The following is a 27,267-nucleotide window of genomic DNA, read 5'->3' as shown; positions in this document are numbered from 1 at the left end:
TTATGATCTTATGATTAATCAACACGACCCTGCATGATCTAAACTCCTGCATTCATTCCCCTCATTCCCTTTAATTATTATCTATCTCCACCTCAAAAATACCCAGGCAACCGGCCTTCACACACTTGGGGCAGTGAATCCCAAAGATTGCACACTCAAATAGATAGATACCTCATTGATCACAAAGCAAAATTAAATAAAATGTAAAAAAAATCCTGGAATTTTCACACAACTCCATTTGAAATGAGCATCCCTTATCGACCCCTCTCTGTAGCTCTCTAACTGACGAGGAGAGTTACTCTATCAAGATGCTCCACAAATATCCTATCGTTTGTGAATATGCTCTAAATTCAGGGCCAAATCACCTCACCTCTGCTGGTAAGTAACATCTTCCACCTGTAAACTGGAGCATAATCCGATTTTAACAGGTCCCGAAACCAACCCTGACTGTAAAGTGACCTTGTACAATGGCACAGAAACCATGTCACCCCCAATGTCTTTAATAAGATTTACTTCATCACTGTTCGTCTCATCACCAAACTTTAGAACACTGTCTAATATAAGTGACTGAGAAGCCCCAGTATCTCGAAGAATTTTCACTGGTACCGGGGTTGACCCTTCTGTTACTGATACAAACCCATTTGACATAAAATGATGGAATCCCTACTTAACTCATTCAGACCTCTCAGTCCTTAACTGAGCCTCAGCAGAATGTTCAGAACCCTGTGGGTTTATAGGTGCTTCAACATACTGATCACAGGCATGTGGGACTGCCTCCTTTTCCTTTTTCTTCTTCAGGACAGAATAATTAGCCACCATATGACCAGCTTTCTCACAATAGTAACAAGAGAGACCAGAATATTTCTCCTTCAACTGCTTCCCTTCATCCTTAGTCTCGTCACTAGTCCCAGCTTTAATTTCTGGTTTACCCTGGTTATCCCTGCTACTCTTTTGGAAGCTCTTATTCTGGGTGAACTTAACCTTTTGAGTTAAAGCAAACTCATCTGCTAATCTAGCAGACTCCTGCAAAGTGGCAGCATCCTTTTCGACGCTGCCAATCAGTGTAAACGATTGGTGCGGGTACGGTGTGAGACACCACCCCCTCCCCACCCCACCAATATCAGCCCCGACCCTAATATCACACAATAGACCAAATGTGAGTAACGAAATATACTTTAAAGTAATTTGTAGTGATGGGTTAGTGGAAGCAAATAAAAGAAAAAGGCGCCACGTAAGTAACTTATCAGTCTTGCGCACATAATATTTTAATACGTTGGAGCTCACGCCTCCGATTCCCTCCACAACTTCCTTAAGAGACTCCGGCTACCCTCCGAACCCCCGAGGTCCGGTATCCGCCGCCCTGGAACTGCTGTCTGTTCCTCACACGTCCGTCCTCTCTGCTTGCCTCCCGAAAAAGCCCGCGCTCCTCACCCAGCACACACGTACAAGATAGCAAAACATGACTTCCGTTGGTTACCCAATGAATACAATTTCCATTATCACTAATAATAACACAAACATGAGGTTACAGTGAACTCAGCAGTTAACAGTACAAGAAGCCATTTTGAAATAAACAATTAACAGTTAACAGCCCATCTAATATTACGGAGAACCCTACACAAGTAAGACCAGAATACTTCTCCTTCAACTGCTTCCCTTCATCCTTACTCTTGTTATTAGCACCAGCTTTAATTTCTGGTTTACCCTGGTTATCCCTGCTACTCTCTTGGAAGCTCTTATTCAGCGTAAACTTAACCTTATGAGTTAAAGCAAACTAATCTTCTAATATAACAGACTCCTGCAAAGTGACAACGTCCTTTTCATCTAAACGCAAACACGAGGAAATCTACAAATGCTGGAATTTCAAGCAACACACATAAGAGTTGCTGCTAGGAAGAGGTACAGTCGACGTTTCGGGCCGAGACCCTTCGTCGAGACTAACTGAATGAAGAGATAGTCCGAGATTTGAAAGTGGGAGGGAGAGGGGGAGATCCAAAATGATAGGAGAAGACAGGAGGGGGAGGGATGGAGCCAAGAGCTGGACAGGTGATTGGCAAAGGGGATATGAGAGGATCATGGGACAGGAGGTCTAGGGAGAAAGAAAAGGGGGAGGGGGAGAAACCCCAGTGGATGGGCAAGGGGTATAGTCAGAGAGACAGAGGGAGAAAAAGGAGAGAGAGGAAAATAATGTGTGTATATAAATAAATAACGGATGGGGTACGAGTGGGAGGTGGGGCATTAGCGGAAGTTTGAGAAGTCAGTGTTAATACCATCAAGTTGGAGGCTACCCAGGCGGAATATAAGGTGTTGTTCCTCCAGCTTGAGTGTGGCTTAATCTTTACAGAAGAGGAGGCCGTGGGTAGACATATCAGAATAGGAATGGGATGTGAAATTAAAATGTGTGGCCACTGGGAGATCCTGCTTTCTCTGGCGGACAGAGCGCAGGTGTTCAGCGAAACAATCTCCCAGTCTGCGTCGGGTCTCGCCAATATATAGAAGGCCGCATCGGGACCACCGGATGCAGTATATCACCCCAGCCAACTCACAGGTGAAGTGTCGCCTCACCTGGAAGGACTGTTTGGGGCCATGAATGGTGGTGAGGGAGGAAGTGTAAGGGCATGTGTAGCACTTGTTCTGCTTACAGGTATAAGCGCCAGGAGGGAGATCGGGCGGGGGGAGGGATGGGGCGGGGGGACGAATGGACAATGGAGTCGCGTAAGGAGCGATCCCTGCGGAAAGCAGAGAGCTGGAGGGGAGGGAAAGATGTGCTCAGTGGTGGGATCCCGTTGGAGGTGGTGGAAGTTGTGGAGAATTATATGTTGGACCCAAACGCGGGGTGGTAGGTGAGGACAAGGGGATCCCTATTCCTAGTGGGGTGGCGGGAGGATGGAGTGAGAGCAGATGTGCTTGAAATGCGGGGAGATGCGTTTGAGAGCAGAGTTGATGGTGGAGGAAGGGAAGCCCCTTTCTTTAAAAAAGGAGGACACCTCCTTCGTCCTGGAATGAAAAGCCTCATCCTGAGAACGGATGCGGCAGATACGGAGGAATTGCAAGAAGGGGATGGCATTTTTGGAAGAGACAGGGTGAGAAGAGGAATACTCCAGATAGCTGTGAGAGTCGGTGCCCTTATTGTAGACATCAGTGGAGAAGCTGTCTCCAGAGACAGAGACAGAAAGATCTAGAAAGGGGAGGGATGTGTCGGAAATGGACCAGGTAAACTTGGGGGCAGGGTGAAAGGTGGAGACAAAGTTAATGAAGTCAACGGGCTCAGCATGCGTGCAGGAAGCAGCGCCAATGCAGTCGTCAATGTAGCGAAGGAAAAGTGGGGGACAGATACCAGAATAGGCACGGAACATAGATTGTTCCACAAAGCCAACAAAAAGGCAGGCATAGCTAGGACCCATACGGGTGCCCATAGCTACACCTTTAGTTTGGAGGAAGTGGGAGGAGTCAAAGGAGAAATTATTAAGAGTAAGGACTAATTCTGCTAGATGGAGCAGAGTGGTGGTAGAGGGGAACTCAACGTCATCCTCCCTTTCCAGCTGCATGAATACCTGACGCCGGAAAGAGATTACGGTGCGGAGGGTGCGTCTCTTAAATTTGTGTCTGATGGCAGTTATCTCCGACCTTACTTGTCCCAAGCGGGCTAGTGGGGGAAGCAGGTCCTCGTTGGGGATGAAAGGCTTAACGTGACCGAGGACAATGCGTTGCGTGGGAGCTGCCACCATCTCCATCTGTAAAAAGATGTTTTCCACAGTGATGCAGCTACTGAAAGCCCGATGCACCAACTCATCATTCCCCAGATAAAACGCTGCCTTCCCGAACTCTTTCTCGGTGCCCAGAATACCACCTTTCCCAACCAGGTCCTCCATGGCCTCCGCACACTATTCCAGAGTAGTTCCAGGACGCAAAATACATTGCACCCCGCGCTCCCCGAAGGCCTGCGACTCCCTGGAGACCGGTCCGGCATGCTGGCACCATGTCTGAATCGAGAAATCTACGGCGGTGTCGGTTATAAAGTCCTGGAGCGAGTAGAGTAACTGGCCGGAAAAGTTAGTACTCGACAGTACCTTGCTGACTAGGCGCAAGAAATTCCAAAGCCAGGAAAGGCTCCATCGGTACTGGAGAACTCCTAGACCGTGAGAGATGAGAGGTCTCAATCGCTGCTCCGGCTCCTACACCGAACGAGAATCACGACGACGGGTGGTGGTGGGGGGGGTGGGGGGAAACAACGACGTTTGTCTCCGGTTTTTGGAGCGAACCGGTTTCCTGGCGAGTTGCCAGCGGCCTCAGCTGAGAGCTACGCAGTTAGCAGCCGTCAACAAATCCGGTCCAAACTGGCAGAGAAACTCCAAACGAAGCTTCCACACTAAAACAGCCACTCACTCACATATCTAATAGGCATTTCAAACCACCTCCAAATCACGATCATAATATAGCAAATTTTCCACGATTTCTCCCAACTCATTCCGAACAGCTCCATGTTGTATCTGACCCTGGGAGTTTGTGATGCAACTGTGTGGAGGGAGTCTCACTCTGTGTCTGACGCAGGAATTTTGTAATGCGATGACGCAGGGAGAAATTGTCTCAATGCCTGACCCTTGAGGTGTATCCTGGGATGGCTTGGAGGGAATTATCTCTGTCTAACCCTGTGAGTGTGTGATTGGGCGGTGTGGAGGGAGTTTCACGCTGTGTCTAATCCGGGGAGTTTGTGATGAGATGGTTACAAGGGAGCTTCTCTCTGTGTCTGATCCGGGTGTGTGACGGGACGGTGCAGAGGGAGCTTCCTTCTGTGTCTGCTCCGAGGAATTTGAGGTAGGGTGCTGCGATGGGAGAGTTTCTCAATGTCTGACCCTTTCAGTGTGTGATGGAAAGATATGGAGGAAAATTCCCTCTGTGTCTGATCACGGGAGAGACTGATGTGATGGAGCAGAGAGAACTTCACTGTGGGTCGGACTCCCGGAGTGTGTGTTGGGATGGTGTGTAGGAAGCTTCTCCCCGTGTTTGTCCCCGGGATTGTGTGATAGGACGCTGTGGAGTGACCTTCAGTCTGTGTCTGACGCTATCAGTATATGAGCTTCCAATCTCTTTTGTCATTTCTGTCTGCGAAAGCGCAGGGATGTGGGGGTCTGGAGAATGCGCGTATCTGGGATGTTAGGAAGCGGTGTGTCAGCCAGGATGGGGATGGGAGTGAAGAGATCCTGGGGACCAGACACTATCAGACTGACATCCCTCAGTCTGGAGCTGAGACGCTGCTGTACCAGTGTGAGGAGCTCAGACCCATTATTGCATTTCACCGGGTGCGAGAGTCAGTCGTAAACCCCAGGACACTTCTTTCTCCTTTAATGAGAATCAAGTCCGACACCAAGACAGTAATTTACAGCGATTTATTGATTTCATCATGGGAAATGTAAATTAAACAGTGTGTGAAGTACTAACATGCAGGAATAAATAAGCTGCTCCCGTCTCACTCATAGTGACACAGAATTACCTGACCGGGGACAACGAGTGACAGATTGAATAATCAGTCCCGTTTCTCACCGTCACTCTGCATCGGGGAACCGATGATTATAAAATCACACTTCAGGGCCGTGTCCGAGATCGCTGCAGATCCAGGGTCACTGCCGAGGTATTTGTCAATTTAACATCGTTACATCGGCCAGACTGCCGAATGCACCGTCCTCAGCAAAGGCAGCAAAAGGATTCTCTCCCTGGATAATCCCACCCCGGGACACTGGACTCCCAGACTGAGCCCCAGCTCACCCGGGCTTTTCTTGTGTAATTCCCCACTTGGGGATTGGGGGAGCAATCGAACACGGACACGAAGTGCCGCAGGACCAGAGGCGGAATTAAGTCACTGAGCAAATTGTCCCCATCCCGCGGGCGGGGATGTTCATACATTCAGATGTTCACACCATCACTGTCAGTCCGGGTCTGGGTTCCTGCAGAGATCTCAGTTCCTTCCTCCCGGTCTCACTGAACTGATTGTCCCCCAGGCTGAAACATATGGAAAGATATAGATGAAATAAACAGATTACACAACAGCGTTAGTAACAGGGGACTGGGGTTAATGTTTCAACAACACTCACAGACAAATATCACCAGAAAACCCGTGGATCTGCTGATATTTTAATACGTTGAACATTAATACAAACACTTACTCTATCTTCTTCAGACTCGGGTGGGTCAGTATGAGGACGCGGAGAGCGGGGACAGATCGGTCTGTGAGCGAGTTTGCTCCCAGGTCCAGCTCCGTCAGTGATGGGTTTGTACTGAGAGCGGAGATGAGATCCTTGGCACCAGAATCTGTGAGACCGACATCAATCAGCCTGGAGATGAGAGTGAGTGAGGGTGAGGGACACAGAGAGACAGGAGACGGTACAAATCCCCAGTGTTTATCAGTAACACAATTACTGATCACATTGATCAGAGTTAGAGGGAAGTAGTCGGCCGGAAGTTGTAGGAGGCGAGTAGCTGGGTGACTGTCAAGAGGAATGGAAATGCAAATAGGCAGTTAGAGCAGAGCACAGCTGTGGCCATTCCCCTCAAAAATAAGTATAGCGCTTTGAATACTTTCGTGGGTGTTGACCTCCCGGCGAAATGCCACGGCGACCAGTTACAGGCGCTGAGCATGGGTCCGTGGCGCAGAAGGGAAAGAGAGAGAAGAAGGGAACGGTAGTGATACGGGATTCATTAGTGAGTGGAACAGACAGGACACATGGATTGCTTCTTGCCTCGCAGGTGTCAGGTTTAGGGAGGTCTCAGATCGCGTCCGCAAAATTCTGGAGATAAAGGGAGAGCAGCCAGATGTCTTGCTACATATTAGTACAAATGACATAGGAAGCAAAAGTAAAGAGGTCCTGAAATGGGAGTTTACAGAGCTGGGTAGAAAACTGAGAAGCAGGACCTCCAGGCTGGTAATTTCTGGACTGATGCCTGTGCCAAGCGCCAGTGAGGGTAGAAATAGATTGATTTGGCAGATAAATGCGTGGGAAATAGTAAATAGTTGACGTTTCGGGCCTAGCCCCTTCATCAGGAGAGAAAAAAAAATGAGACATCAGAGGAAGAAGTGTGGGGGTGAAAGGGGTGGAAGAAGTGGTAGGTGATAGGAGAAACTGGGAGAGAGGGAGTAGTGAAGGGAAAAATTTCTTGGGATATAATTTCCTTAACGATTCTCGAAAGATCGTTGCTAATACCCCCACATCTCTTCAGCCACCTCTTTCAGATCTCTGGGGTGAACACCATCTGGTCCAGGTGACCTATTCACCTTCAGACCATCTCTGTTTCCCAAGAACCTTCTCCCGAGTAATGTAACTTTACACATTCTGACCACTGACTGTCATGGTCCGGTCCGCAAAGTCCGCATTCCAGTTCACGGTCCGGTCCATTGACCCTTGTTCCAGGTTTTCCTGTTTACCCCGTTTCTCTTGAGCACTCTAATTGAGGCACATTAGTCTAGTTTGGGCAGACTCATAAATACCTCCAGAGACCAGGGCTTGGCTGCTAGCCTGTTCTGTTCCCCTCCCTTGACTCTCTGCCTGGATACTTCGCCTGACTCTCTGCCTGCTCACCTAGCCTAGATACCCCGCCTGTATCCCTCGCCTGCACCTCTGTCTAGTTCAATCGCTGGAGCAAGATAAGGAACTGTCTGTTGTTGTTTTCAACTGTCTCTGTGTCCACGCCTCCACGAGGTAGGTCTGGCCGTTTGCTGCTACCTAGTGTTCGGATCTGTCGTTATACCCACGCCTTCGCTAGGTAGATCCGGCCGTTTGCCGATACCTTGTGTTTGGAACTGTCTTGTCATATTCTGCGTTCTATGTAATGAGTCCTGGCACTACGTCCTGTTCCCAAGGAGGGGACCCGGCTCTATGTTCCGTGCTCCTGTCTCTTCCGATTCCAAGGCTCTGTGCTCCTGCCCCTTCCTGTCACTTACCTCCATCGGGTAAGCCAGGCCGATTGCCGTTACCCTGCGGTTGGTTCTGTCCCTTACTGTTCCATACCTCTGTCGGGTTGAGTCCTGCGTACTTCCCAGGAGTTGCCTCGAAGTACCCTTGCCCTGTCATGTCCTCGTCTGGTCTTCAAATACACAAGACTCAAGATTCAAAACCCTAGCTCAAGCCTTAAGACCCCAAACTTGTCACCTTGCTCAGGCCTCAAGACCCCAAGCCTGTCTCCAAGCTCTAGCCTCAAGTCCCCAGCCTCCAGTCCTGCAGTCATGTCATGGCCTTGCCTGGTTCTGGGGCTCGAGCCTGAGGCAAGACCCAGGTTCTGGGTCCTTGACCAGTTCCTGGCTCTGAGTCGAAGCCCAGGCTCCTAGTTCATAATTCCATGTCCTGGTTCCAATATCCTAGTCAAGTCCTAGCCCAGGCCTTGTATCCTTGTCTCGCCCCGGGCCTGTGTCATGTCCAGCGTCCTTTCTTCTCCAGTTCCCTTGCTTGCTTAACTCTGGTCCTAGTCTTGTTCCTAGTACATCAGTGTCTGTGTGTTGCATTTGGGTTTGTTCCTAGCGCCCTCCTTGTGACACTGACATCTGGGACTTCCATATTCCTGCCAGTGTCTTCGACAGATAAGAGTGATGTACAATACTTATTCACTTCATCTGCCATCACCTGGCACCCCCACCCCATTACTACCTCTCTAGTATCATTTTTGAGAGGTTTGCTATCCACTTCCGCCTCTCTTTTACACTCTATGTACTTGAAGAAAAAATTGGTATCCTCTCGAATATTACCGGCTAGCTCACCAATGTACTCAATCTTTTCCTTCTTAATTACTTTAGTTGCATTCTGTTGGTTTGTAAAAGCTTCCCAATCCTCTGACTTCCTAGCAATTTTTGCTCTATGCCCTCTCTTTGGTTTTTTGTTGTCTTTGGTTTCTCTTATCAGCCATAGCTTTGTCCCCTTAACTTTAGAGTACTACTTCCTCTTTGTGATGTGTTCATCCTCTGCCTTCTGAATTGTTTCCAGAAATTCCAGCCATTGCTGCTCTGTTTTCATCCCTGCCCATGTTCTTTTCAAATCAATTTGACCAATATTTTTGTCTCATGCCTCTCCAATTCTCTTTATTCCACATCTGACTTGACCTTCTCCTTCTCTAATGTCAGAATGAGTTTGATCATATTATGATCACTTGCCCCTAAGGGCTCTTTGAACTTAATTGACTTGATTAATTCCGGTTCATTACAACACCCAATCCAGAATAGCTGTTCCCCAACCACAAGCTGCTCTAAAAAAAAATCTTGTAGGCGTTCTGGGAATTCCTCCTTTTCAGACCAACACCATCTTAACTTTCCTAATCACCAGCATGATAATTCCCCATGACTATTGTAACATTGCCCTTTTGGCACGCAATTTCTATCTCGCATTGTAATTTGTGGAACACATACTTACTGCTGTTTGGAGGTCTCTATACAATTGTGTGGGCACGTGGCCAGATAGTTAAAGCATTCGACTAACGATCTGAAAGTCTTGATTTCGAACCCCAGCTCAGGCAGCGTGTTGTGTCTTTGAGCAAGGCACTTAATCACACAGTACTCTGCGACGACACTAGTGCCAAGCTGTATGGGTCCTAATGCCCTTCCCTTGGACAACATCAGTGTCGTGGAGAGAGGAGACTTGCAGCATGGGCAACTGTTGGTCTTCCATACAACCTTGCCCAGGCCTGCACCCTGAAGAGTGAAGACTTTCCAGGCGCAGATCCATGGTCTCGTAAGACTAACGGATGTCTTTATACAATTCCCATCAGGGATTCTTTTTACATTTGCTGTCCCTTAATCCTACCCACAGATTCTACAGCTTCCAACCCTATGCCACTTATTTCTAAGGATTTTATTTAATATTTTACCGGTTAAACTAATTTAGCAGGGGGATGGGAACTGGAATGATAGAGCAGAGGAAGGGGAAAACAGAAATAAATCTAATATAGTGAGCAGTAAAGATGTCAGGAAAGACAGGCAAGTGATGGGGCAAATTTGTAGCCATTCGGATGAGTTGCAGTGCAATAAAGTTTAAGTGAAATCAAAGCAAAAGGTACCAAATACTGGTCTGAAGGTGTTATACTTAAGTGCACGCAGCATAAAGAATAAGGTGGATGATCTTCTCGTACAGCTAAAGAATGGCAGGTATGATACTGTGGCCATCACTGAGACGTGGCTAAAGGATGCATATCTCTGGGAGCCGAACGTCGAAGATTACACAGTGGATAGGAGGGAAGGCAGAGGGGGAGGCGTGGCTTAATTGGTAAGAAATGATATTAAATCATTAGAAAGAGGTGATATAGGATCGGAAGGTGCAGAATCTTTATGGATTGAGTTAAGAAATAGCAGGGGTAAAAGGACCCTGATGGCAGTTATTTATAGGCCTCCAAACAGCTGCAGTGATGTGGACTACAAATTACAACAGGAAATTCAAAAGGCTTGTCAGAAGGGCAGTGTTATGATAATTGTGGGGGATTTTAACATGCGAGTGGATTGGGAAAATCAGGTCGGCACTGGATCGCAAGAGAGAGAATTTGTAGAATGTCTGCAAGATGGCTTTTTAGAACAGCTTGTTGTTGAGCCCACTAGGGGATCGGCTGTACTGGATTGGGTATTGTGTAATGAACCGGAGGTGATTAGAGAGATTGAGGTGAAGGAACCCTTAGGAGGCAGTGATCATAGCATGGCTGAGTTCACTGTGAAATTAGACAAAGAGAAGCCGAAATCCGATGTGTCGGTATTTCAGTGGAGTAAAGGAAATTATAGTGGCATGAGAGAGGAACTGGCCAAAGTTGACTGGAAAGGGACACTGGTGGGAAGGACGGCAGAGCAGCAGTGACTGGAGTTTATGCGAGAAGTGAGGAAGGTGCAAGACAGGTATATTCCAAAAAAGAAGAAATTTTTGAATTGGAAAAGGACGCAACCGTGGCTGACAAGAGAAGTCAAAGCCAAAGTTAAAGCAAAGGAGAGGGCATACAAGGAAGCAAAAATTAGTGGGAAGACAGAGGATTGGGAAGTTTTTAAAAGCTTACAAAGGGAAACTAAGAAGGTCATTAAGAGGGAAAATATGAACTATGAAAGGAAGCTAGCAAATAATATCAAGGAGGATACTAAAAGCTTTTCCAAGTATATAAACAGTAAAAGACAGGTGAGAGTAGATATAGGACCAATAGAAAATGATGCTGAAGAAACTTTAATGGGAGATAAGGAGATGGCAGAGGAACTGAAAGAGTATTTTGCATCAGTCTTCACTGAGGAAGACATCAGCAGTGTACCGGACACTCGGTGGTGGCAGGGAAGAGAAGTGTGCGCAGTCACAATTACAACAGAGAAAGTACTCAGGAAGCTGAATAGTCTAAAGTTAGATAAATCTCCCGGACCAGATGGAATGCACCCTTGTGTTCTGAAGGAAGTAGCTGTGGAGAAAACGGAGGCATTAGCGATGACCTTTCAAAGGTTGATAGATTCTGGCATGGTTCCGGAAGACTGGAAGATTGCAAATGTCACTCCGCTATTTAAGAAGGGGGCAAGGAAGCAAAAAGGAAATTATAGACCTGTTAGCTTGACATCGGTGGTTGGGAAGTTGTTGGAGTCGATTGTCAACGATGAGGTTACAGAGTTCCTGGAGGCATATGACAAGATAGGCAGAACTCAGCATGGTTTCCTTAAAGGAAAATCCTGCCTGACAAACCTATTGCAATTTTTTGAGGACATTACAAGTAGGCTAGACAAGGGAGATGCAGTGGATGTTTTCTATTTCGATTTTCAGAAGGTCTTTCATAAGGTGCCACACATGAGGGTATTTAACAAGATGAGAGCCCATGGAATTACTGGAAAGTTACACACATGGATAGAGCGTTGGCAGATTGGCAGGAAACAGAGAGTGGGAATAAAGGGATCCTATTCTGGTTGGCTGCCGGTTACCAGTGGTGTTCCACAGGGGTCCGTGTTGGGCCGCTTCTTTTTACATTGTACATCAACGATTTGGATTATGGAATAGATGGCTTTGTGGCTAAGTTTGCTGATGATACGAAGATAGGTGGAGGGGCCGGTAGTGCTGAGGAAATGGAGAGTCTGCAGAGAGACTTGGATAGATTGGAAGAATGGGCGAAGAAGTGGCAAATGAAATACAATTTTGGAAAGTGTATGGAAGAAATAAACGGGCAGACTATTAGTTAAATGGGGAGAGAATTCAAAGTTCTGAGATGCAACGGGACTTGGGAGTCCTCGTACAGGATACCCTTAAAGTTAACCTCCAGGTTGAGTCGGTGGTGAAGAAGGTGAATGCAATGTTGGCATTCATTTCTAGAGGAATAGAATGTAGGGGCAGGGATGTGATGTTGAGTCTCTGTAAGGTGCTGGTGAGACCTCACTTGGAGTACTGTGGGCAGTTTTGGTCTCCTTATTTAAGAAAGGATGTGCTGACGTTGGAAAAGGTACAGAGAAGATTCACTAGAATGATTCCGGGAATGAGAGGGTTAACATATGAGGAACGTTTGTCCGCTCTTGGACTGTATTCCTTGGAGTTTAGAAGAATGAGGGGAGACCTCATAGAAACATTTCGAATGTTAAAAGGAATGGACAGAGTGGATGTGGCAAAGTTGTTTCCCATGATGGGGGAGTCTAGTACGAGAGGGCATGACTTAAGAATTGACGGGCGCCCATTCAGAACAGAGATGTGAAGATTTTTTTTTTATCCAAAGGGTGGTGAATCTGTGGAATTTGTTGCCACGGGCAGCAGTGGAGGCCATGTCATTGGGTGTATTTAAGGCAGAGATTGATAGGTATCTGAGTAGCCAGGGCATCAAAGGTTATGGTGAGAAGCCGGGGGAGTGGGACTACATGGGAGAATGGATCAGCTCATGATAAAATGGCAGAGCAGACTCAATAGGCCGAATGGCCGACTTCTGCTCCTTTGTCTTATGGTCTTAAGGTTTACTTACAAACATACAATCAAGTGGCAAATATCATGTACCAGTATCTTGCTTTAAAATACAAACTTATGAATGCCCTTCACCACTTCATAAAGGCACCATAAATTCCATATAACCGTAGAACACAACAGCATAGTAAACAGCCCATTCCACCCTACTAGTCTGTGCCGAAACTTTATTCCACTCGTCCCATTGGCCTACACATACTCCATAACTCTCCAGACCTCTCCCATCCATGTACCTATCCAATTTATTCTCAAAATATGAGTGATCCCGCATTAACCACATAAGATGGCAGCTCGTTCCAGACTCTCCCCATTCTCTGAGTGGAGAAGTTCCCACTAAATCTTTCAACTTTCGCCCTAAAGCCATGTTCTCTCATATTTATCTCTCCTAATCTAAGTTGAAAGAGCCTGCTCGCATCTATTCTGTCTATACCCCTCATAATTTTGTAAACCTCTATCAAATCTCCCCTCATTCTTGTACGTTCCAAGGTTTAAAGTCCTAACCTGTTCAATTTTTCCCTGTAACTCAACTCCTGAAGACCTAGCAACATTCTAGTAAATCTTTTTTGCACTGTTTCAAACTTACTGATATCCTTCCCATAGTTAGGTGACAAGAACTGCACACAATATTCCAAATTTGGCATCACCGATATCTTACACAACCTCAGAATAACATCCCAACTCCTATACTTCTTTACAAACCTGTCTACCTGTGACGCCAATTTCAGGGAATTATGTGTCTGAACTGTACAGATTGGATGGGTTGCACCTGAACTCCAGAGGGAACACTATCCTTGCAGGTAGATTTGCTAACATGGTTCGGGAGGTTTTAAAGTAATTTGCAAAGGGGATGGCACCCGGAGCGATAGAGCAGTGGATGAAGTGCATGGAATAAAGCGAGATCTAAGAGATAGAGAGGATGTGAGGAGAGAGAAGCAGAATAAATGGTGTAAAGGTAGTAAGGTAGATGGTCTAAAGTGCGTATACTTCAATGCAAGAAGCATCAGGAACGAAGGTGATGAACTGAGAGCTTGGATACAAACATGGAATTATGATGTAGTGGCCATTACAGAGACTTGGCTGGCACCAGGAGACGAATGGATTCTCAATTTTCCTGGATTTCAGTGCTTTCAAAGGGATAGAGTGGGGTGGGGGGGAAAGGGGAGGAGGGGTGGCATTACTGGTCAGGGATAACATTACAGCTACAGAAAAGGTGGGTAATGTAGCAGGATCCTCTTTTGAGTCAGTATGGTGGAAATCAGAAGCAGGAAGGGAGCAGTTACTCTATTAGGAGTATTCTATAGGCCCCCTGGTAGCAGCGGAGATACAGAGGAGCAGATTGGGAGGCAGATTTTGGAAACCTGCAAAAATAACAGGGTTGTTATCATGGGTGACTTTAACTTCCCTAACATTTTTTGGCACTTGATTAGTTACCATGGCTTAGACGGGGCAGAGTTTGTTAAATGTGCCCAAGACGGATTCCTGTCACAGTATGTTGACAGGACGACTGGGGGAAAGCGATACTAGATCTAGTATCAGGTAACGAACTGGGTCAGGTCACAGATATCTCAGTGGGTGAGCATCTGGGGGACAGTGACCAGCGCTCCCTGGCCTTTAGCATTTGCATGGAAAAGGATGGAATTAGAGAGAACAGGATTTTTTTAATTGGGGCAGGGCAAATTATGAGTCTATAAAGCTAGAACTTGCTGGTGTGAATAAGGATGATGTTTTTGCAGGGAAATGTACTATGGACATGTGGTCGATGTTTAGGGATCTCTTGCAGGATGTTAGGGATAAATTCGTCCCAGTGAGGAAGATAAAGAGTGGTAGGATGAAGGAACCATGGGCGACAAGTGAGGTGGAAAATCTAGTCAGGTGGAAGAAGAGGTTTAGGAGGCAAGGATCAGATGGGTCTATTGAAGAATATAGGACAGCAAGAAAGGAGCTTAATAAGGGGCTGAGAAGAGCAAGAAGGGGGCATGAGAAGGCCTTGGCGAGTAGGGTAAAGGAAAACCCCAAGGCATTCTTCAATTATGCGAAGAACAAAAGGATGACAGGAGTGAAGGTAGGACCGATTAGAGATAAAGGTGGGAAGATGTGCCTGGAGGCTGTGGAAGTGAGCGAGGTCCTCAATGAATACTTCTCTTTGGTATTCACCAATGAGAGGGAACTTGATGATGGTGAGGACAATATGAGTGAGGTTGATGTTCTGGAGCATGTTGATATTAAGGGAGAGGAGGTGTTGGAGTTGTTAAAATACATTAGGACAGATAAGTCCCCGGGGCCTGACGGAATATTCCGCCGGCTGCTCCACGAGGCGAGAGAAGAGATTGCTGAGCCTCTGGCTAGGATCTTTATGTCCTCGTTGTCCATGGGAATGGTACCAGAGGATTGGAGGGAGGCGAATGTTTTCCCCTTGTTCAAAAAAGGTAGTTGGGATAGCCCGGGTAATTGTAGGCCAGTGAGCCTTACATCTGTGGTGGGAAAGCTGTTGGAAAAGATTCTTAGAGATAGGATCTATGGGCATTTAGAGAATCATGGTCTGATCAGGGACAGTCAGCATGGCTTTGTGAAGGGCAGATCGTGTCTAACAAGCCTGATAGAGTTCTTTGAGGAGGTGACCAGGCATATAGATGAGGGTAGTGCAGTGGATGTGATCTACATGGATTTTAGTAAGGCATTTGACAAGGTTCCACATGTAGGCTTATTCAGAAAGTCAGAAGGCATGGGATCCAGGGAAGTTTGGCCAGGTGGATTCAGAATTGGCTTGCCTGCAGAAGGCAGAGGTTTGTGGTGGTGGAGGGAGTACAGACTGATTGTAGGGTTGTGACTAGTGGTGTCGCACAACGATCAGTTCTGGGACCTCTACTTTTTGTGATTTTTATTAACGACCTGGATGTGGGGGTAGAAGCGTGGGTTGGAAAGTTTGCAGACGACACAAAGGTTGGTGGTATTGTAGTTAGTGTAGAGGATTGTCGAAGATTACATAGGGACATTGATAGGATCCAGAAGTGGGCTGAGAAGTGGCAGATGGAGAACAACCCGGAGAGGTGTGAGGTGGTACACTTTGGAAGTAGAAACTCCAAGGCAGAGTACAAAGTAAATGGCAGGATACTTGGCTGTCTGGAAAAGCAGAGGGATCTGGGGGTACATGTCCACAGATCCCTGAAAATTTCTTCATAGGTAGATAGGGTAGTTAAGGAACCTTATGGGGTGTTGGCTTTCATAAGTCGAGGCATAGAGTTTAAGTGTCGCGGGGTAAAGATGCAGCTCTATAAAACTCTGGTTAGGCCATATTTGGAATACTGTGTTCAGTACTGTTCACCTCACTGCGGAAGGATGTGAAAGCATTGAAAAGGGTACAGAGGAGACTTACTAGGATGATGCCTGGTTTAGAGAGTATGCATTGTGATCAGAGATTAAGGGAGCTAGGGCTTTACTCTTTGGAGACAAGAAGGATAAGAGGAGACATCATAGACGTATACAAGATATTAAGAGGAATTGATAGAGTGGACATCCAGGGCCACTTCCCCAAGGCACAACTGCTCGGTACAAGAGGACATGGATTTAAGCTAAGGGGTGGGATTTTCAAGGGGGATATTAGAGGAAGGTTGTTTACTCAGAGAGTAGTTGGTGCGTGGAATGCACTGCCTGAGTCAGTGGTGGAGGCAGATACATTAGTGAAGTTTGAGAGAGTACTAGACAGGTATATGGAGGAATTTAAGGTGGGGGGTTATCTGGGAGGCAGGGTTTGAGGGCCGGCACAACATTGTGGGCCGGAGGGCCTGTACTGTGCTGTACTATTCTATGTCTATGTTGTGGCCTTCACTGAATTATGGCTGAAGGACTGTTGCAGTTGGGTGCTGAATGTCCAAGGTTACACGTTGTATCGGAGAAATAGCAAGGTAGTCAGAGGGGAGGCGTGCCTCTACTGGTAAATAATGGCATCAAATCAGTAGAAAGATGCAACATAGGATCAGAAGATATTGAATCCTTGTGGGTTGAGTTAAGAAACTGCAAGGTTAAAAAGGACCTGAAAGGCAGTTGTATACAGGCCTCCCAACAGTGGCTGGGAGGTGGACCACAGATTACAACAGGTATGAGAAACGGGAGTCAAAAGGGCAATATTATGATAGTCATGGGATATTTAAACATGCAGGTCGATTGGGAAAATCTGGTTGGTAACGGATCTCAAGAGATTGAGTTTGTTGAATGCCACAGATTGCTTTATAGAGCAGTTTGTCGTTGAGCCTACGAGGGGAGCAGCTGTACTGGATTGGGTGTTATGTAATGAACTGGAGGCGATTAGGGAGCTTAAGGTAAAAGAACCCTTAGGAATCAGTGATCACAATATGATTGAGTACAACCTGAAATTTGAGAGGGAGAAAGCAATGTCTGACATAGCAACATTTCAGAGAAGTAAGGGGAACTTCAGTGGTATGAGAGAGAGTTGGCCAACGTAAATTGGAAGGAGTTGTTGGCAGGGATGTCCGCAGAGCAGCTATGGCGTGCATTTATCTGAAATATGAGAAAGGCGTAGGACATGTGTATTCCAAAAGTGAAGAAATGCTTCACTTGGCAAAATAGTACCAGCGTGGCTGACAAAGGAAGTCAAAGCTAATGTAGAAACAAAAGTGAGGGCATACAACACAGCAATAAAATAATGGGAATATTGAATAATGGAAGTTTTAAAACCTGGAAATATGGAGGATTGGGAAGTTTTAAAATCTACAGAGACAAATAAAAAGAATCATTAGAAGGGAACAGAAGAAATATGAAAGCGACCTAGCAATAGTATCAACGTGAATAGTAGAAACATATTCAAATGTGTATAAATTAGGTGAGATGAGAGTGGATATAGGACTGTTAGAAAATGAGACAGGAGAAATAAAAAGGTAGGACAAGGAGATTAAATAAATATTTTACATCAGTCTTCACAGTAGTGTTCCAGGTGTTGTGGTGTGTTAAGAAAGGGAAATGGGTGAATTTACTATTACAAGGGAGAAGTTGCTCAAAAAGCTGAAAGACATAAAGGTACATATCACCCGGACGAGATGAACTGCACCCTAGGGTTCTGAAAAAGGTAGCGTTAGAGATTGTGGCGCTATTAGAAATAATCTTTGAAGAATCATTAGACTCTGGCATGCTGTCAGAGGACTGAAAAATTGCAAATTTCACTCCACTTTTTAAGAAAGGAGGAAGGCAGCAGAGAGGAAATTATAGATCAGTTAGCCTGACCTCAATGTTTGGGAAGATGTTATTGTCGATTGTTAAGGATGAGATGGTGGAGTACATGCTGACAAAGGACAAAATAGGACAAAGTCAGCATGGTTTCATGAAGGGAAAATGCTGCCTGACAAACCTGTTGGAATTCTTTGAGGACGTTACACGTAGGATAGATAAAGGGGTTGCAGTGGATGTTGTATGTTTGGACTTTTAGAAGGACTTTGACAAGGTGCCAGATATGAGGATGCTTACCAAGCTAGAATCCCTTGGTATTGCAAAGAAGTTACTCAGATGGTTAAAACATTGGCTGATTGGAAGAAGACAGTGAGTGGGAATAAAGTGATCCTTGTCTGGTTGGCTGCCAGTAACTACTGCTCCGCAGGGTTCCATGTTGGGACCACTTCATTTTATGCTGTATATAAATGATTTAGACAATGAAATAGATGGTTTTTGCCAAATTTTCAGATGATACAAAGATTGGTGGAGGGGCAGGTGGGTAGGATAAGAAAGGTCATAGACAGATTAAGAAACTGGGCAAGAAAGTGGCAAATGAAATATAATGTTGGAAAATGGATAGCCATGCACTTTGGTAGTAGAAGTAAAAGTGTGGACTATTTTCTGAACGAGGAGAAAATCCAAAAATCCGAGAGGCAAAGAGACTAAGGAGTCCACGTGCAGAACATCCTGAAGGGTGACTACGAGGAATTCTGCAGATGCTGGAAATTCAAGCCACACACATCAAAGTTGCTGGTGAACGCAGCAGGTCAGGCAGCATCTCTAGGAAGAGGTAAAGTCGACGTTTCAGGCCGAGACCCTTCGTCAGGACTGACTGAAGGAAGAGCTAGTAAGAGATTTGAAAGTGAGAGGGGGACATCCTCTGCCCGCCAGAGAAAGCAGGATCTCCCGGTGGCCACACCTTTTAATTCCACGTCCCATTCCTATTCTGATATGTCTATCCACGGCCTCCTCTACTGTAAAGATGAAGCCACACTCAGGTTGGAGGAACAACACCTTTTATTCCGTCTGGGTAGCTTCCAACCTGATGGCATGAACATTGACTTCTCAAACTTCCGCTAATGCCCCACCTCCCCCTCGTACTCCATTCATTATTTAATTGTGTACACACATTCTTTTACTCTGTCTATTTTTTCTCCCTCTGTCCCTCTCACTATAACCCCTGCACATCCTCTGGGCTTTCCCCCCTTCCCCCTTTTCCTTCCCCGAGGCCTCCTGTCCCATGATCTTCTCATATCTCTTTTGTCAATCACCTGTCCAGCTCTTGGCTCCATCCCTCCCCCTCCTGTCTTCTCCTATCATTTAGAATCTCCCCCTCCCCCTCCCACTTTCAAATGTCTTACTAGCTCTTCCTTCAGTTAGTCCTGACGAAGGGTCTCGGGCCGAAACGTCGACTGTACCTCTTCCTAGAGATGCTGCCTGGCCTGCTGCGTTCACCAGCAACTTTGATGTGTGTGGTCTGACGAGTGACTTGCAGTTTGAGACGGTAGCGAGGAAGGCAAATGCAACATTAGCGTTCACCTCAAGATGTCCAGAATGTAATGCTGAGACTTTATAAGGCCCTCTCCTTGATTACTGTGTACAGTTTTGGGCTCCTCATAGAAACATAGAAAACCTACTGCCCAATACAGGCACTCCATCTTAGAAGAGATTTGCTGGCATTGGAAAGGGTCGAGAGGAGGTCCACAAGGATGATTCCAGGAATGACAGGGTTATCATACGAAGAACGTTTGATGGCTGTTGGTCCGTACTGGTTGGAATTTAGAAAGCTGAGGTGAGATCTCATTGAAACGTTTCAAAGTTGAAAGGACGAGACAGAGTAGAAATGAAAAGATGCCTCCGTGCTGGGACAGTCTAGCATAAGAGGCACGGCCTCACGATGGAGGAGCGTCCATTCAAAATAGGGATGCGGATTCCTTTCTTTATCAGAGAGTGGTGAATTTGTGAAATCTGTAGCCACGTGCAGCTGTGGAGGTCAGCTCCTTTGGTGTATTTAAGGCAGTGATTGACAGGTTCGTGAATGGCCATGACATCAAAAGTTACAGCAGGTTAGGCCAGGAAATGGGGTTGTGGAAGAGAAAAAAGTATCAGCCATAAATGAGTGGCGGAGCACACTCAATGGGCCAAATGTTCAAATATTGCTCCCCTTACTTATCGTCTTGTTAAAGTTCAGTGTCAGACATCCAGTGACTGTAAACACAATCTTTCACTGTCTGGTACTTACACAAGTTCCCGTATTGTACACTCCGAGTTTCTCAGAGCTGCAGACAGCAGTTCCACTCCTGAATCTATTATCATTCAGGTACAGCACCGTCAGTGATTGATTTGTAGTCAGAGCGGAGGCGAGATCCTCGGCACCAGAACCTGTGAGACCGACATTGCCCAGCCTGGAGATGAGGAAGAGTGAGGGTGAAGGACAGAGAGAGAGACAGGAGACGGTACAAATCCCCAGTGTTTATCAGTAACACAATTACTGATCACATTAATGTTCAGTGTCAGGCACCCAGTGACTGTAAACACAATCTCCCACAGTCTGGTACTTACCTCAGTTTCTGTATTTTACACTCTGGGTTCCTCAGAGCCGCAGACACCAGTTTCACTCCTGAATCTTCCAGGTTATTTTTGCTCAGGTTCAGCTCCGTCAGTGATGGGTTTGCACTGAGAGCAGAGGCGAGATCCTCGACACCAGATTCTCTGAGACTGACACTCTCCAGCCTGGAGATGGGAGAGAGTGAGGGTGAAGGACACAGACAGACAGGAGACGGTACAAATCTCCAGTATTTATCAGTAACACAATTACTGATCACATTAATGTTCAGTGTCAGACACCCAGTGACTGTAAACACAATCTCCCACAGTCTGGTACTTACCCCAGTGTCTGTATTTTACACCCCGGGTTCCTCAGAGCAACAGACAACATTTTCACTCCTGAATCTCCCATTTGATTAAAACTCAGGATTAGCTCCGTCAGTGATGTGTTTGCACTGAGAGAGGAGACGAGATCGTCGACAGCAGAATCTGAGATTCTGACACCCCTCAACCTGGAGATAAGAGAGAGTGAGGGTGAGGGACACAGAGAGATAGGAGACAGTACAAATCCCGTGTTTATCAGTAACACAATTACTGATCACATTAATGTTCAGTGTCAGATTCCCAGTGACTGTAAACACAGTCTCTCACCGTTTGGTATTTACCCCAGTTTCCGTATTTTACACTCCGGGTTCCTCAGAGCCGCAGACACCAGTTTCACTCCTGAATTTCCCAGTTTATTCGCCCCAAGTCTAAACACAAACAGACAAATTGATGAACAAAGTGATTCAAACTGTGGGTCTGAGGGAATTTCTCTCACTCGGATATTTCAGGAAACATTAAACCCTTCAGTAAATCACTGATCAGAGTTCCCATCACTGTCAATGTCCCTCACTGCCCAGCTCCAGGCTATTCACCGAATGTCAGTAATTTAGTCTGTCGGTGTGACCCCGCAAACTCCACATATTCTGTCTCACTCCCTGATGTTCAAAAAAAGTGTTACTGACATGAGAATGTTGGGAGGGGCAAGGTTGAAGGGTAGACGAAAGTCCCACAGTGAGGATGATTTGCGAATTTGAAAATGTCGATGGGATATTTCCACAGAACGTATAGGAGATGGGAGGTCGGTAACAGAGCTCCACCAGGAGGTTAGGGGATTGAGATGAAAGTCGGAAGGGGCAGGAAAGAGCGATCCCCATAGGAGGAAGGGGAATGCGAATCAGAGTTAGCACAGGAAGAAGGAGTGTAGGGAAGAGCGATCCCCACGGGAGGAAGGGGTTGGGGAGGTCACAGAGGAGGCTATCCCACGAGACGACGGGATGCAGCGATAGGCTGAACGGATGGGGTGTGTCTGAATTTACTCCCACAATCGGGAAAGGATATGCACCCATGGGGTCTGGGTATCTGATAGTGAGCGCAGTCACACAGTTGGACTGATGGTGATAGTCACACATGAGGAAGGGGAGGGGAGGACAATCTCACAATGGTAATTCTCTCCCTCTCACTGGGACAGTCCGTTGGCGGTCTCTTGTCCCTCACTGGGAAGAGGGTGTGAAGCTTTGACCCAACTGCTGCAGTCAGTGTCGGTCTGGGTGTCAGTAACAGTGATCAGGAACATTGTGAATGGACGTGTCACAAGCAGTGAGAAACACAGCCATTCCTGTGATTTACTACCATTAAACCAATGGCCGTTGTTCACTGATTTGATGAAGCCTCCAACATCCATTCACAATTAATCACAGAGCCACCCCATTTCTGGGGAATGACTGATCGATTCCCTGGTCACTTGTCAGAATTCTACACAATCTGATTTACTACAGTTTTACCCAAATTCATTTACATTGAAACAACGCAATGGGACAGTTTCACAGTTCAGAGTGAGAGATTAATAGAGTTACCCCAACTCCTGGCACTTGTGCAGCCCGGGTCCCAGCCGCTGGATTCCTTCACTCTGAATGTGGCAGCTCTGCAAGTCGAGGTGTTTTATTGTATCACAGAGTCCGATGACATGAGACAGGACCGCGCAGTCAATCGGGGTCAGCGTCATTCCACTGAAGGAAAGTGTTTTCACAGATCCCAGTGCGGCCTGAGCCAGTCCACGATTCTGAGACTCAAACAGGTAGTGCAATGTGTTCAGGAGGCTCCTTTTACCAGCTTCACTCTTCGTGTTTCCACTCTGGCGTTTAACCTCCTCCTTCACCCAGTCAATCACCTGGCAGGTTGTTTCATGAGGAAATGGACCCAGAAACTCCTCCAGGCCCCGAGCTGTCATTGGGTTGGAGAGACCAGCAACAAAACGGAGAAATACCTCAAATCGCCCATCTGTCGTGCTGTGGGCTTCAGGGAGGAGTTTCAGGATATCCCCGGGATTTAGAGTCAGGAATTGTGCGACTGCAGCTGCAAACTCTTGGATGGTGAGGTGTGGGAATGTGTACACCACACACCGGCCAGAATCCTCTCTCTCCAAAAGCTCCATCAGGAACCCAGACAGGAACTGGGAAGGCTGCAGATTGTAGTTGATCAAATCACCATCGGTAAACACAATCTTCTTCTCAGATACTCCTCTGAAGGCCATCTGACCAACCCTGAGTAACACATCACGGGGGTTCTCAATCTCACGGCCATGGTTTTTCAGGATGTTGTAAATATAGTAGGAATACAGTTGGGTGATGGTCTTGGGAACTCGCTGCGGGTCCCTGACTCTTTGTGTGAAGAAGGGGCCCAGTGCCAGAGCGAGGATCCAGCAGTAGGAGGGGTTGTAGCTCATGGTGTACAGGATCTCGTTCTCCTTCACGTGTTTGAAAACAGCTTCTGCCACCGTCCGATCTTCAAAATACCTGATGAAATATTCCTTTCGTTCCTCTCCAAGAAATCCCAGGATTTCAGCCCAGATACCGATCTTCGCCTTTTCCAATAAATGTAACGCAGTGGGACGGGTGGTCACCAGCACTGAACACCCTGGGAGCAGCTTGTGCTGGATTAAACTGTACACAATGTCAGACACTTTGCAACGGAATTCAGGGTCTAGGCACTGGTGCTGAGGTTCTGTGTCTCTCCAACTGTCAGCAAAATCAATTTTGTCCTTGAATTCATCCAAACCATCGAATATAAACAGCAACCTCTCTGGATTATTCCACAATGTTTCCAGAACATTCCTCAGGTATGGATAGAAAAACAGCACCAGGTTCGAGAGGTTTATTATGCAATTGATAGTGTTTAGCTCTCGGAATTTGAAACTGAAGACAAACTGGAACTGTTGGTATATTTTCCCCGTGGCCCAGTCATAAACAATCTTTTGTACCATTGTTGTTTTCCCGATCCCCGGGACTCCGGCCACTGCTGCCGAACTCCCAGATTTGGATTTACTCCGGGAAAAGTTGCTCTGGATCAACTGATGAGTCCGGATTTTTTCCAGCTCTCTGCGGAGATGTTTTTCTGTCCACTCCTCGTGGTCTCTGCCTCTTGCCAGCAGCTCATGTTCCACCAGTCTCCGATCTCGAACAGTAGAAATGACCGTGAGCTCAGCGTATCGATCAACCAGCTGGAAAACCTTCACCTTCTCCCTCATCAGGATGGTGTTGACTCTCAGTGTTTCAGTTTGTGCCCGCAGAGTCTCCTTGTGTTTCTGCTGAACATCTTCCATGGGAACAGAGAGTGGACAAACTGTCAGATGCCTCAACTCAGAACTCAGTATTTAAGCACACAAGGGTTAGCTCAAAGCTATTGCATTAATTGAATTCTTCGATGGATGTTCGTACAGTAAAGTAAATTGGGTTAACAGACTCCTGACTGGACACAGGGTCCTGGTCTAGATAAACACCGATCATCACATTTCCACATTAATTTTGCTGTGAAGGTGAGTATTTCCCTGGTTGTATACTAACCCCGGACTGTCCCGCACTGGACACCTTCTCACTACTGTCACAGCTGCCATTGTTCCTGTACACGAACATTGAAAGCTCAGTGTTGATGTGGCATATGGAGATGGAGGAAATGGTAGTGTGCATTCTCTCAAAGGAGCAGGTCGGGGAATCACAGCTCCCCACCCCCTCACTGATTCAAAATACAAAGTATAGTTGTTGATCAGCACGTGTACTGTGGGTCGGTGGTTGGTGGAGAAAATGTCAATGTCTTGTTCAGAAAATTGAGACAGTCAGCATTTTGACACAAAACGCAGTTTTCCCCTTCCAGAATCAGAGATGCTGCTCAGCTCACTGAGTCCCTGAAGGAAATGGTATGAGACGACAGATCTGCAGTCTCGTGTCTCTTAAAGAGTGTGTGTTGTAAATACTCAACAGATTCAAGATTCAAGATGGATAAGCGTAAAGGAGAAGGAAATAATTGCTATTGCGGACCTGATGTAGGACAAAAAAAAACTCAGATAAAGAACAGAGAGGCCTGGCCTACATAAACAGCAGGTCCTCAGATTCCAAATTAACTGTGCTGTGAAGGTGAATATTTCCTTGATATTTTACTGATTTCCGACTGTCCCATAAACGGCACCCTCCCAATACTGCCACAAATATCATATTCTTGTGGAAGAAAAGTTTAATCCCCAGTGCTAATGTGACATATGAACTGAGAAAGAAGTGTAGTGGGCATTCTGTCCAAGGACTAGGTCTGGGAATCACATCTCCCGCAATACGCTCCTCTCTGATGTTTAATTATATATATATATATAAAACACTACTGCATGTCAGTCAGCTCCTGTACGCCAGGGGGAGCCATTGTAAAGATCTTGGCAAGCATCGTGGACAGTGAGCGTTTCTATATCAAACATCAATATTTTCATCTGCCTACAACCACTACAAATGCTGCACAACGCACTGGGTTGCTCCAGAAGATCGTTTGTGTCTCCTAAAGAGGATGCGTGGAAATACTCAACAGATCTGACAACATCTGAACAGAAAGGTACACAGTGGATGCTCTAGACCTATGATGCAAAGGGAACGAACATCTTAAAGAGCAGGATGATTTCTAATCCTGATAGCACTCCGGTAAAACCTCCTGCTCCCTGTACAAGGACTCCTCATTCTTCCTGTAATGGGAGACAGAATTGTTCGCATAATCCAAGTGCAGACAAGTCAAAGTTTTACCAAATTTTTACACAGTTGTAACATAAAGATCGGTATACTCAGTGGTCCGCCTAATGAAGGGGGATATGCGGCCATGTCCTCTCTGACGTGTTGTCACATTCACGGAGCTATGGAGATTGACACCAAAATCCCTCCGTACATCTTTGATGTCAGTGTCCTGACATTCACTCCATACTTCCACAATGCATGTCACCTGCTGAATGTCCCCCAATTTAAATTCCCCACAGCCCCATAGTGCACAAGCTGCAGATTTATTATTTTTCACAACAATCTCAGAACTGGAGTTTTGCTCACAGCTCCGAAAACCTCTTCCAGTGAAACCCGAGCACCTTGGAGGTTCACATCCCAGTACAGCTTCTCCTCCCGTTGGACAATACACATAATTGTCCAAGGGCAGATCTCGCCAGAGAAACTCCTAAAATATTCCTGCATTAAGGAAAGATGAGGAAGAACATTTTATATCCTCAAAAACAGAAGGAACATTAAAATTACCCACTACAACACACTGTTTTTGCATCTTTCCAGACTTTGCCTGCATATCAGTTCCTCTATTTCCTGATGTTCTACTGAGAGATGTTTAGTAAAGACCCATCGGTGATTGTATCTGTCTTATGGTTGAACTCTCCCCATATTGTAGAGATGCTTGACCTCCCCAATGTGTCCTCTCTGAATGCAGCTTTCAAATTCCCCAGATCAGTTATTAAACTACCCCAACCACTTTTCCTCGCCCTTAAATCTGAAATATGGGAATTCTGAAAGATGGAGCTGCGAATTCTGTCTCTCTCAATCAAGTCTTCATAAAGGCAACAACATCACACTTCCATGTGCTGATGCACTCTCAAGGTCCAACTACCTGACCCACAACACTCTCTCCACTGAACTAAACAATTCAGATCCAGCTATCCCATCATGTTTATTTAGCCGGCCCTGCCAGCCTGTCTTACCATAAGCCTTATTAGCCCAAATTGCAACTTCCATCGACTAGACTGAAGATAATGTAGCTGGACAAGTGTTTGGAGTGTCAGTGGGAAAGCATTCTGGATATAAGGTCATCTGTCTTAGTTTTGGAAAGGGATGGCGATGCCCCGAGTATTGAGAACCTTAAGGCAGATATTAGTGTAAGACAGGGTCTGGATGAAGTGTGGGAACTGTCACTTGCAGCCATGCTACAGCTGAACAGAGACTCTTAAAAGGGTGAACTCGAGAAGCTCAAGATGCTGGAAATCCAAAATGCTGGCGGAACTCCAAAGCAACTTACAAATGAGTTACAGGGGCTCAACAGGTGAGGCAGCTTCAATGGGAATGAGTAAGAGGTCTGCCAGTCCAATAGGTCGGGACCTCGCCAGGGGTGTGTGGGTCTCTATTCAATGTATTCGGGTGAAATAGGAAAACATTGATGTTGACATGGTTGCTTTAGACAATGTGACAGTGGTATAAATGAAGTTCTTCAATAACCAAGGATTGAACTTGTTTCGAATTCAGAAATA

At 46.2% G+C, this 27,267-nt stretch overlaps 2 protein-coding genes across 3 annotated transcripts in view; one reads left to right on the top strand and one right to left on the bottom strand.

The window, feature by feature from the left end:
• LOC140208606 (uncharacterized) overlaps positions 1 to 27,267 on the top strand; it is a 53,303-nt gene that overhangs the window by 20,755 nt on the left and 5,281 nt on the right. The gene's annotated exons all lie outside the window — the stretch shown is intronic.
• LOC140208587 (NACHT, LRR and PYD domains-containing protein 3-like) overlaps positions 5,385 to 27,267 on the bottom strand; it is a 38,702-nt gene continuing 16,819 nt past the window's right edge. Inside the window, 8 exon segments of the mRNA XM_072277365.1 lie at positions 5,385 to 5,997; positions 6,162 to 6,329; positions 20,380 to 20,445; positions 20,447 to 20,542; positions 20,700 to 20,870; positions 21,026 to 21,196; positions 21,350 to 21,436; positions 22,583 to 24,320. Coding sequence (XP_072133466.1) covers positions 5,910 to 5,997; positions 6,162 to 6,329; positions 20,380 to 20,445; positions 20,447 to 20,542; positions 20,700 to 20,870; positions 21,026 to 21,196; positions 21,350 to 21,436; positions 22,583 to 24,320 — 2,585 coding nt within the window. The 3' untranslated portion in view covers positions 5,385 to 5,909.

The sequence above is a fragment of the Mobula birostris genome, chromosome 13, assembly GCF_030028105.1.
Source record: "Mobula birostris isolate sMobBir1 chromosome 13, sMobBir1.hap1, whole genome shotgun sequence".
Lineage (NCBI taxonomy): Eukaryota > Metazoa > Chordata > Chondrichthyes > Myliobatiformes > Myliobatidae > Mobula > Mobula birostris.
Note: the sequence above shows the minus strand (reverse complement) of the source record. Positions and strands in the feature narration are given on the sequence as shown.